The sequence below is a fragment of the Globicephala melas genome, chromosome 10 (assembly GCF_963455315.2).
Source record: "Globicephala melas chromosome 10, mGloMel1.2, whole genome shotgun sequence".
Taxonomy (NCBI): Eukaryota; Metazoa; Chordata; class Mammalia; order Artiodactyla; family Delphinidae; genus Globicephala; species Globicephala melas.
The window spans coordinates 77,306,590-77,318,872 of NC_083323.1; the positions used below are offsets into that span (position 1 = coordinate 77,306,590).

At 35.2% G+C, this 12,283-nt stretch overlaps 1 protein-coding gene across 2 annotated transcripts in view; it reads left to right on the forward strand.

Annotated features, from left to right (window-relative positions):
• Nucleotides 1-12,283, forward strand: part of IPO8 (importin 8) — a 70,659-nt gene that overhangs the window by 33,996 nt on the left and 24,380 nt on the right. For both annotated transcript variants that reach the window (XM_030830458.2, XM_030830459.2), the window contains exons 16-20: nucleotides 522-647; nucleotides 2,589-2,655; nucleotides 5,867-5,992; nucleotides 6,596-6,693; nucleotides 11,534-11,629. In XM_030830458.2, coding sequence (XP_030686318.1) covers nucleotides 522-647; nucleotides 2,589-2,655; nucleotides 5,867-5,992; nucleotides 6,596-6,693; nucleotides 11,534-11,629 — 513 coding nt within the window. The remainder of the gene's footprint in view (nucleotides 1-521; nucleotides 648-2,588; nucleotides 2,656-5,866; nucleotides 5,993-6,595; nucleotides 6,694-11,533; nucleotides 11,630-12,283) is intronic.

The window sequence follows — 12,283 nt, forward strand, 5'->3', positions numbered from 1 at the left end:
GATTCTATCATTGATTCACAAAGTGCATATCTTAAAGTTTGAGCAGTGCTGACATTTGGATGTGTGACACTCCCCCTTTTTTTTTTTTTAAAGAATTTATGTATTTATTATTTATTTTTGGCTGTGTTGGGTCTTCATTGCTGCACATGGGCTTTCTCTAGCTGCGGCGAGTGGGGGCTACTCTTTGTTGTGGTGCGCAGGCTTCTCATTGCGGTGGCTTCTCTTGTTGCGGAGCATGGGCTCTAGGTGCGCGGGCTTCAGTAGTTGTGGCACACGGGAACTCAGTAGTTGTGGCTAGGGGGCTCTAGAGTGCAGGCTCAGTAGTTGTGGCGCACGGGCTTAGTTGCTCTGCGGCAGGTGGGGTCTTCCTGGACCAGGGCTCGAACCCATGTCCCCTGCATTGGCAGGTGGATTCTTAACCACTACACCACCAGGGAAGCCCGACACTGCCCTTTTGCTAACTTATAGAGAAGGGCGGGTATAGCAGTACTAATTGTTGAATGTGTTTGCTATTTTCATAGGCTGAGATATTTGGCAAAGTTCTTCAAAGTGATGAATATGAAGAAGTCGAAGACAAAACCGTAATGGCTATGGGAATTTTACATACCATTGATACTATCTTGACAGTTGTAGAAGATCATAAAGAGGTAGGATTTCTTTGTGTTTTTTTATGTCATTATAGTAACTGAAATTTATATGATCACTGGTGATGAATTTTAAAGTCTTAACCTTTAAATTGCTATTTATGTTGCTGGATTTTAAAAATTACCCTCAAATTTTAAAGAAAAGTATTAAAATGATTGAAGGGAAATATTACATGTGGTTTTAAAGTATGTAGTATATCTCTTTGTGCTAACCTTAGTTCAGTTCATCACATCTGCTATGTGCCGGGCTAGGTTTAGGGGGATATCAAATTGAATAAGACATGAGCCCTGCTTTTTGGAATCCATAGTCTGGTCTTCTTGGCAGAGAGAGACTGCCATTCAATCATGGTGGCAAATTTTAAATAATGGAAAAAAATGCTGATGTAACAGATATCTGAGAATGGAAGGGAAGAAGAGCTTAAAACATCATCTTTCCTAAACTGAGTTCCAGAACAATATTGGGATAAGAATTTGTGCAAACATTTGTTAAGTGCTCTCATATCCGTTAGCTGATAGAATGTTACTATGTCACCCTGCCATACAGTGCGTAATGGTAGTGTCCTTTTGCAGAAGCGGAAAACAAGGTTCAGGTAGTATCAAGAGTCTGAATCATGTTCATAGAGCTAGTAAGTTGTAGATTTGGGGTTGCAGTCAGTTGATATATCCTGATAATATGTCAGTTAATCCCTACCTAAAACCTGCTGCTCTCTTCCCCAAGTATTATATATTATATAGCCTCTACTTGACTGAGATTAGATTTGTGTTCATTACTTCTGTGAGCACGGTTGACTCGTTTGGCAATGATGGCAGCTCTCATTTTGTACAGTGGGACTTAGGAAGCAGGTGCTGGTTCTTTAAATAGCATTGTTAAACCCTGTGGCTGTTGACTTATCCTGTGTTTATCACATACCAATGGACACTTACCAGGTTCTTAAAAATGGTTCAGTTTTCTTCTCCTGGGCAGGGCTTCCTTTGCCCAAAAGGCTTAGTGTGAATTTTTTTTTCCATATTCATTATTGTTTTGTTGTGTCCTTGTTGAAACAGTATGGGCCTATCAGTAAAAGTGAGATTTCCAAGTTAAGTTACATGTATACTTAAGGATTATTCTTTCACTTTATATGTAGAACTTATATTTTAAATTTGAAGAGAACTTAGACATCGCCTTGTCAAGTTTTCCCAAATATGTGTGTGTGGAGGATGGGCAGTAGTAGAATGAGCAGCAGGGTTAGTTTGAAGACAAAACAGCATTTTATCTTTTTGTTTTAATTTTTAAATTCTTGATATTAATTTTATTTTGAATTTCACATAAAGTTAAAGGAGCATGTGACCTTATTGTGATTATCAAGGGAGGCATGGGTTAAAATTGAGATGCACTAATCAAATCCAGCTTCCTTAACCTGCAGATGAAAAAACTTAAAGCCTTCAGCTAAATGGCTTTACCAAGGTCATAGGTAACTAGAGGCAAAACAAGGACTGGAATCTTGGTCTCCTGACTACCAGTCTTATGATTTTGAACTTTGACTTACTAAAAGCAAACTTTGAAAACAAGATTTCCTTAAAAGGAATATTTACACGTGTACAAATACTTAATGTATGAAGAGCAGAATTATAAATCTGGAACAGATGCTTAGTATTTTTATGGCTTAAGCCTTCACATTGAAATCCTAGATATATTAGGAATTAATTTTGGTATAAAATATGAGATAAGGAAGTAATTTAATTTGTAATTTTATTATGAATTTAACTGCCACTTCTATCATGAGTCTACTTTTCAGAATTTCCTGGTTATTCTTGCATGTTTAATTTTTCACGTGAAGTTTAGAATTCTCAATTTCTCTTCTCAGAAAAGTCCTGTTGGTATTTTTATTGGGATAATATTAAAGTTATAGATTAAATTAAGAGTTATGATGAATTTTAAACTAAATGTTTAAAATTTGTCTTTAGGTTACTCAGCAGTTAGAGAATATCTGTCTACGGATCATTGATCTTGTTTTACAGAAACATGTAATTGGTAAGTTCAAACATAGAATAAAAAGGTAAATCGGGACTCTTTAAATTTGATGAAAAATGCATTTTAGCCCTTCAAATTCAACAAGATGGACAGTTTTGAGAAAGAGAGACTTGCATTCTGTTCAATTTGTAGATAATACTTTCTGATTATAGGCATCCAGATTTTCATTTAGAGGTAGGCTTAACATAGCCAGTTAAGAATTTTTGGTCTTGGAGTTTTTAAAGAACAGAGTATTTAAAGTTTTTTAGAAAGGAGGAACTGGGATGAGGTTCAGGTGAGGTTACTTTAATCTGGGATTGAAAAATGTGAAATGATAGACATATATCCTATCAGAAGTGTGAATTAATTGTTGTTCTCTTATCTGTTACGGTGCCTGACTGCTGAGTAGAATCAGTAGCTAATGCTGGATGTTATACACTGATTGGAATTTGTAGAGGAGACAACTTTTTCATAGTATCCAAGCATTTTGAAGATGCCAGCCCCAAATCTTGTGGGCATGAGGGAAATGCAACCTGTATAGTGTATAGATAGAAAGATGGAACAAAAGCATGCTACTGCCTAAGAGCAGTTGTTTTCAAACTTTTTATCATTCACACCATTAGTAAAAAATTGAGCCTGTACTTCTAATGTATGTGAATAAAATTTGAATACCTATTTATAGGCAATATACATGTTACTATACTACATTTACATACATAAAAATAGAAATGTAAAAACATGAGATTAAATATAAATATATATGTATATATTCACTACGTGTTCTAATAACGTTCTTCTCCCATCTCAGTGGATTATCCTGCACCCTGCCAAGGGTACTCCTTACTTTTGAAATAGTTGCTGTAAAGCAGTAGTTCTAAGACTTCGGTGTGCATAAGAATCACTGAGGATCTAGTTAAAATGAAGATTCCTGGACCATAATTCCAGAGATTCTGATACACTCAAAAAGAGTATATTCACTTATGTCCTTATTCATGGAAGAGATTGTAACTGAAAATTCTCCATTAAAAAAATTTTTTTTAAGGACTTCAAACGTGAATTTTTTAATTGATTTACAGTATTATAATAGTTTCAGGATTACAATGTAGTAATTTGATATTTTTATAGAATATGCTACATACAAAGTTATAAAATATTGACTGTATTCCCTGTGCTGTGCATTACATGCTTGTAACTTATTTATTTCAGGTGAAGGGGATTAAGAGGTACAGATTACTAGGTATAAAATAAATAAGTTACAAGGATGTAATCTCCATTTAAATTTAAAGTAAAGTAATCTTGAGGAAAAAACTGTAAAGTAAAGCAAAGGGAAGTAGTTTATACCAACCTTCTGTAATCTGCCTACACCAAATATTTAATTTGAGCAATTACAACATCAGGATGTTAAAAAAAGGAAAGGGGCCTATTTCTTGGGTGTGGTGGGCAGAGGAGAAAGCCATGGTTTCAGCTGCCTGTCTCCTCTAATCTCATTCCTAGTCCCAGGGTGATAGCTGATCTCTCTTTATGTTTTCAGCTGTGATGCACATAATGTTAGTGGCCCTTTTTTGAACCAATATTTGGCTATGCAAGATCTCAGATTAAAAAACAGCAACCACCAAACTTGTTCTGGAAGATGTCATGGGCTGAATCTGTTAATCTAGGACCCCCGCCACAGTAGTCTGACCATGTTATGTCCGTGGGTCCAATCTCTTTCCATTGTCCCACTTCTCCCTCCCTCCTTTGCCTGTTTTCATTGCTAATTTACTCATGAAGTTGATTTATTATTAGAAGCCAGGCTTAGCTGTTACTGATGTAACTGTTCTATCTTATGCAGTAAGTCAAAGTTAGTAAAACCATCCTACCCTAATAGTCAGTCTTCTTGGTTGAGAATAAATGAAAAAACTTCTGGTCAATTTAAGCAGAAATGGAATTTAGCGGAAGGATAGTCGTAGCACACCAAAGCAGTGGGAAGGCTGGAGTTGGCCAGAGCCAGCCAGGATTCTGCCGTAATAGTGGCCTGCTTAGAAGGCCAGTGCTGCCTTTGTCAACACTGGGTCCTAGGCTGCTGCCTACCATAGTCCAGACTCCAACACAGACCCTGTCCCCCCCACCCCTGCCCCCCAAAACTGGAACAGCTTTGTGCCTTCTAGTTTCTCCCTCAAGATTCAGAGTCCTGGTCTTGAGCATCTGAGTAGCCAGGTAATGTACACATGCCGTAGCTGTCACGAATGTGAAAGGAAATATTTCTACCTTTTAGGCTTCACTTTAGGGAAGAGGCATTTGCTTTCCTGAACAGAACTCTCAGAAATTTTATATTCAGACAATTGGTTGTATTTCAAGTGATTGTCTTACATAACAAATTACTTCCCAGTATCTATGATTTCCGTCTTATTTTGCTTTTGGTAAGGCATATATCTGTATTACTAGCTTTTGAATGTATTAAGTTTTAAATAATGTTACAGAAAAAAACTTTATTCAAACTTCCAGGGTGAATATTAGTTCCTCTTAATAAGAAGGGAAAAAAATAATTAACTTTGAAATTAAACTTTTTTGTTCAGTGACATGGTAGGAATTATTTGAAATTTTTGTATTGAGGTTTGTGTTTTCCGATTGTATGTTTAGATATAATTTGCTTTTGAGTGAGGGTAATAATAATAAATATGTGTACAAATGCAAACACATTCCCTTTGGACTCTTCTACTTTGAGTATAATTGTCTTGAGGTAAATTAAGAAATACTGTACAAATTTTACAAGCTTTGTAAATTGACGAAATACTGTCCAGTATATAGTTTGTAAAAATATGTGAGACAGACAGATATTTTCACCTAGATTAATTAAGCTCTCTGAAGAACATTATTTGTAAATTTAAAATCCTGTGTAGGAGCCACGTACAATAATCTATTCCTTCTTGTATTCATTTCTAATATAGTTATATATATATATATAAACTATCTATATTAAAAAATATAAAAAATATAATTTTTCAGTATTATAAGTAAGTTTAGTAAAAACAAATCTTTGGCTTGTCTTATTGAGTAGGGGGCAGATCTTGGTAAGAAATGGAAGGTGGCAAATAGATGTAGCTGAAGATGTGAATGCTGAGAAACAGATGCTCAAAAGTACATTAGATGTAAAACATGTGTGAGTGTATAGCCTAAATCCTCTTCTGAGTGGTCTTTGTGTTTAATTTTTGCTATTTCCTGGGATTCTAACTAGAGATTTTCTTCTTTCTAGAATTCTATGAAGAAATTCTTTCACTGGCATATAGTTTAACCTGCCATGGTATTTCTCCTCAAATGTGGCAACTTCTAGGTATATTATATGAGATTTTTCAGCAGGATTGTTTTGAATATTTTACAGGTATGACTTTGACCATGTAACAGTTTTGCTTTTCTGTGTCTAAATAGATATTATTTTCGAGTAAAGGGTGGTGCTACCATAGGAGTGTTTTTCAGCCCTAGGAATAGAGGTAGTAGGAGGGAAACCGTATTGCCTACTGTATCTTAAAATACTTTGCAGTCAGAGTATATATCCATATATTTATTAATATCTTCTGAATATTGACTATATTCCAAGTATTGTTCTAAGCTCAGCAATACATCAGTGAAAAAAATAGACAGCCCTTGCCCTTTTGACACTTCCATTCCAGTGGGGGGAGGGAGAGGGTAGGAAACACACAGCCAAGTAAGTAAATATACAGTATGTCAGATGGTGATGAGTGCTATGGAAAAAAAGAAGAAAATTAATAACAATCACTATAATAAATGATGAGCATTTTAGTCTTTCTGATCCACATTTTTCTCATTTATAGAAAAGGTGGATTTAACACTTTCATTTCTAGCATTTTGTGGTTGCAAGGGAAGATAGTAATGTGTGGGTGCTACAGAAATATGCTTTCAGTGGTAATAATTTATTTCTACTTCTGTTACTCATGTCTCACTGGGATTTTGAATTTTTTTCCAGACATGATGCCTCTTCTGCATAATTATGTGACAATAGATACAAATACTTTACTATCAAATCCAAAGCATTTAGAAATACTTTTTACAATGTGTAGAAAGGTAAGCATGTCCTAAACATTTGTCATAGTGATTCTTACTAATGGTTTACTTACTAACGTTTACTTACTAATGTTGTATTTTACTTCAGGTACTGTCTCAATTTGTTTCTCATACATTTAGTTCTGTATTGCTTTCATCAACATATATTTGTCATTTTGTATTTTCAAATGGAGTTTGGAATTATCTGAAAATTTCATATTGTGTGTTATACTTAAGAATGTTTGCTACTTTTATAGCTGTGTACTTTATAATGCTTAGGTAAATAATTTTCTTCGTGTTTTTTCTTTCAAAAATGCAGACTTGCTCCTTGATTAAAAAAGAGTGCTAGGAAAATACCACACAGTTTGTCAATTATTGATTTTTCTTTTAATTGAATGTATATATTAGAAGACACTAGATATAGGTAATTTGAACATAAATAACATAAGACAAAAAATTGGAATAGTTGGAAAAACAGCATCATTTAGCTCAATACAGGATAATTGGTAAGCCACATAATGGCTACTGTTGTATTTATGCACAAACATGATTGTCTACTATGTTATCTTTGTCACAAGTTAGATTTGGCCCTCTTGGTTATATCTGGGAATCATTGTTGACTAATGCTTTCCTCCTCTTTTAGGTGAATATATGTATCAATATATACATAAATATAAAACTGTATTGCATAGAGATGGCAGATTTTAGAAAGCTCAAATAGCCAGAAACCTAAGTTTGGCCTTGGAGTTGGGAGTAAGATAGCTAGTGTACAACCTATTTTCCTCCCTAGAAGAGATGTGTACCAGACTCTGTTAAAAGCGCTGAACGGATAATCAGTTTATCTGATGGAGGTCTCAGTTCAGTTATAAAGAGCCTGGGAGATTTTGGGAAGTCACTAAGTTTCATCACATGTAAACAGCAGGAGTAGAATCACGATTTTTGAAGACTCATATTGCTCTGTAATAACCCAGCTTGTTAAGTCATAATCACCTGGCTGTCTTCAGTTTTTTCCTAAGTTATAGAGACAGCTGCTAGTGAGGGAAAGGGGAAGAGAAAGCAAAGGTAGAAAACATAACAATCCTACATGGTCCTTTATAACTCACAGTTGCTCTGTATTATAGCAGATATAGTAAAAGTGACGTTCACAGTGATGGCCTTCTACTTGTCAAGTAGTTAAATATATTTATTTCTGGTCTTATTATTGAACTCTTACTGTACACTGGTATTTCCTAAGCACTTTATACACATGAATTTATTTAATCTTTACAACATTATATCACCTTTTGTTAAAGAGGAGACAGGCATTTTGCATTGTGCCTGAGGTTTAGAAAACTGACCTAGTCACATAGCTGTTATATGTTGGAGCTAGATTTGAATCCTGGTAATCTGGCTCCAGAGCCCATTTTTTAAGCTACTGTACTATATTTTGTTTCTCTTCCTTTTGTGGGGGGACAAAACCTCAAACCAACAAAACCAGGAAACAAAGAAACCAAGTCAATGCAATTTTGGGAAAAGGGGCTGAGTTTTTTCTTTCTGTATCATATAATCCTATGACATAAGTATATTACTATATTTCTTTTTACAGCTGGGGACTAAGGTACAGAGAATAAATATTGGGTGGGCCAAAAGGTGCGTTTGATTTTTTCCGTAAGATGGCTCTAGTAGCATTTAGTTGTCTTTAACTTCATTTGAAACAATTTTGTTAGATTGTATGTGACAGCTGTCATATCACCATGAGTTTAAAAAAAGACTTATCAAAATTGGTGAATTTTTGTGTAGCCATTTTAATATTGAGGATGGAAGAAAAAAAGCAACATTTTTGGCATATTAAACTTTATTATTTCAGGAAAGGTAAAAACGCAACTGAAATGCACAAAAAGATTTGTGCAGTGTTTGGAGAAGGTGCTGTGATTGATCAAACGTGTCAAAAGTGGTTTGCGAAGTTCCGTGCAGGAGATTTCTTGCTGGCCGATGCACCACGGTCAGGTAGACCAGTTGAAGTTGATAACGATCAAATCAAAACAATAATTGAGAACAATCAACGTTATACCATGTGGGAAATAGCCGACATACTCAAAATATCCAAATCAAGCATTGAAAATCATTTGCACTAGCTTGGTTATGTGAATTGCTTTGATGTTTGGGTTCCACGTAAGTTAAGTGAAAAAACCTTCTTGACCATATTTCTGCATGCGATTCTCTACTGAAACGTAATGAAACGTTCTGTTTTTAAAACAAATTGTGATGGGCAATGAAAAGTGTATACTGTACAACAATGTGGAACGGAAGAGATTGTGGGGCAAGCAAAATGAACCGCCACCAACGGCACCAAAGCCTGGTCTTCATCCAAAGGAGGTGATGTGTATATGGTGGGATTGGAAGGGAGTCCTCTATTACAAATGTCCCGAACATTTTTGGCACCAGGGGACTGGTTTCGTGGAAGACTGTTTTTCCACGGACCGGGGGCGGGGTGGGGGAATGGTTTGGGGATGATTCAAGCACATTATATTTATTGTGCACTTTATTTCTATTATTATTACATTGTAATAGGTAATGAAATAATTATACAACTTACCATAATGCAGAATCAGTGGGAGCCCTGAGCTTGTTTTCACGTGCCACTCACTGATAAGGTTTTGATATGAGTCTGCGTACAATTGATTTATTATGGTCTCTGTGCGGACAAACCTGTCTGCTAATGATGATCTGTATTTGCAGCTGCTCCCCAGCGCTAGCATCACTGCCTCAGCTCCACCTCAGATCATCAGGCATTAGATTCTCATAAGGAGCGTGCAACCTAGATTCCTTGCATGCGCAGTTCCCAGTAGGGTTCACGCTCCTATGAGAATCTAATGCCACCGCTGATCTGACAGGAGGCGGAGTTTAGGCGGTAATGCGAGCGATGGGGAGCGATGGGACCAGTGGACCGCTACTGGTCCGTGGCCTGGGGGTTGGGGACCCCTGCTCCTTCCAGAAAACCAAACCATTAATTGCAACAAGTACTGCTCCCAGTCAGACCAACTGAAAGCGGCCCTCAACGAAAAGCATCCAGAATTAGTCAACAGAAAACACATAATCTTTCATCAGGATAACGCAAGAGCACATGTTTCTTTGATGACCCGGCAAAAACTTACAGCTTGGCTGAGAAGTTCTGATTCATCTGCTGTATTCACCAGACTTTGCACCTTTGGATTTCCATTTATTTTGGTATTTACAAAATCTCTTAATGGAAAAAATTTCAATTCCCTGGACTGTAAAGGCTGTAAAAGGCACCTGGAATAGTTCTTGGCTCAAAAAGATAAAAAGTTTTGGGAAGATGGAATTATGAAGTTGCCTGAAAAATGGCAGAAGGTAGTGGAACAAAAGGGTGAATACGTTATTCAGTAAAGTTCTTGATGAAAAATGTGTCTTTTATTTTTACTTAAAAAACTGAAGACACTTTTTGGCCCACCCAGTAGCGTTTCTAAAAACACAGCTCGTAAATGGTAGAACTAGGATTTAGACCAAAGCATTCTGGTTCTAGAGCCCACATGTTTAGAATCTAGATCTAGAAACACTGCTCTTGAGGTAGAATTTTAAGTTTATGTAAATAGGGTTGGTTCTTGGTTTTGCTAGCTACCTGCTTACGTTTCAGCTCACTGATCCATCTGTTTTCCAGCTTTTACAATTTTATAGCTGTCTCTTTTTTCCTTTATCTCTGTCTTTGTGGATATATGCTTCTAAAATATCTTTACCTTTATTTTAATGGCCTTTGGGAAGGGATAAAATTGAATGGCGATGTTCAATCTGTCATCTTTATCTGGAATATCTTTTAAATTCAGTTTTCTTAAATTGTATTTGTCTAGGAAATTATCCAGGTCATCTAAGTTTTCAAATATATAAGGAATATAATATTGTTCATAGTATTTTCATTTTTAATCTTTCCTTTATCTGTATTTATGTCTTTCATAATGTTTTAAAATTTTGCTTGCTTTGCTTTTTAAAAATAATTTTGGCAAAAGTCTACTTAAGTCTTTTTTTAATGAATCTATTTTTGATTTCTGTTTGTTTTACCTCTTTTTGTTTATATTCCTAATTTCTATCTTACTTTTATTCTCTGGGTTAAGTCTGTTCTTTTTCTTATGTCTTGTGTTTGAACCCTTATTAATTTTTCCATATTTCTTTATTTCTAATATAAGCATGCCTCTACTCTATAAATCTCTCTTCTGGGAAACTTATTATAAGGCTGCCGTATTAGGTGTATGAATATGTGCACTGTATAATTGTTCATATCAGTGAAAATACAGAATTGACATTAGGGGAACAGGCTGGTAAGCTTTGTTATACTCATCTTCTGTAATACTGTATAGTCCTAAATGGTTATAATGTCTATGGAAAGTAGTTCAAATTATGAAGTCCAAATGAGGAAATTAAAAGGTGTGTAATATTAAATTTATGGTTTCATTATGAAAAAATGGGTGCATATAGACAAGAATTCAAAAGGAACAGAAAAACACAGGGTTTATTTAATTGTTTAAGAAGAAGGTTATTTTGTTTTCTTTTGATTTCATTGTATTTTATTGTTTTGATGCATTACATAAAGGGAAGCTTCATTTGTCTAGATAGTTAACTCATATAGCCTATTTTATTAATCCAAAGTTAAATAAGTGAATTATTACACCTTATAAGGTATCAGAGTAGATGAAGAAGATAGATGAACTTCGTTTTGAACTTCCTTCTTTGGGTTGGCAAGGTAAACTTATGACTCAAGCAACGCTGAGATTCTAATGGCTGAATTTTTATGTGATATTTACTTCATGTAGACTTGATTAAATTTTTTGCAATTGCTATTTACTGCTGAGTGAAATTTTAATTACTGCAGGTATTATGTGGAGATGCAGGAGAAGATGCAGAATGTCATGCAGCCAAACTTCTTGAAGTCATCATTCTTCAGTGCAAAGGAAGGGGAATTGATCAGGTAATATATGTATAGAAAACATCCTACTTGATGTTTACATTTAAAATGTGCATGTCTGATTGATGTTTATATTGTGATGGAAAATTATAAAGATAGCCTATAGTTTGTGTTTACTGGTAGAAATCCTATGACAAAAATACCCAATGCAATTTGGCATCATATTTAAGAAATCATTGCTAAATTCAGGTTCACAGAGATTTTCCTCTAAGAGTTTTATGGTTTTAGCTCTAACATTTAGGTCTTTAATTCATTTTGAGTTAATTTTTGAATATGGTTTGTGGAAGGGGTACAAATTCATTATTTTCCACATGGATATCAAATTGTCTCAGCACCATTTGTTGGAAAAAACCTATTCTTTCCCCATTGAATTATCTTGGCACACTTTGTGAAATCAATTGACTGTAAATGTGAGGATATATTTCTGGATTCTCATTCAGACTTAATTAATTTTTTTGTCCTTAATCCAGGACTGCAGTATCTTTATTACTGTAGCTTTGTAGTAAGTTTTGAAATTAGGAAGTTTGTGTCCTCCAATTTTGTTCCTATGTAAGATTGTTTTGGCTATTATGGTCCCTTGAATTTCCATATGAATTTTAGGATCAGCTTGTCCATTTGAGCAAAGAAGCCAACTGGGATTGTGATAGGCATTGTGCT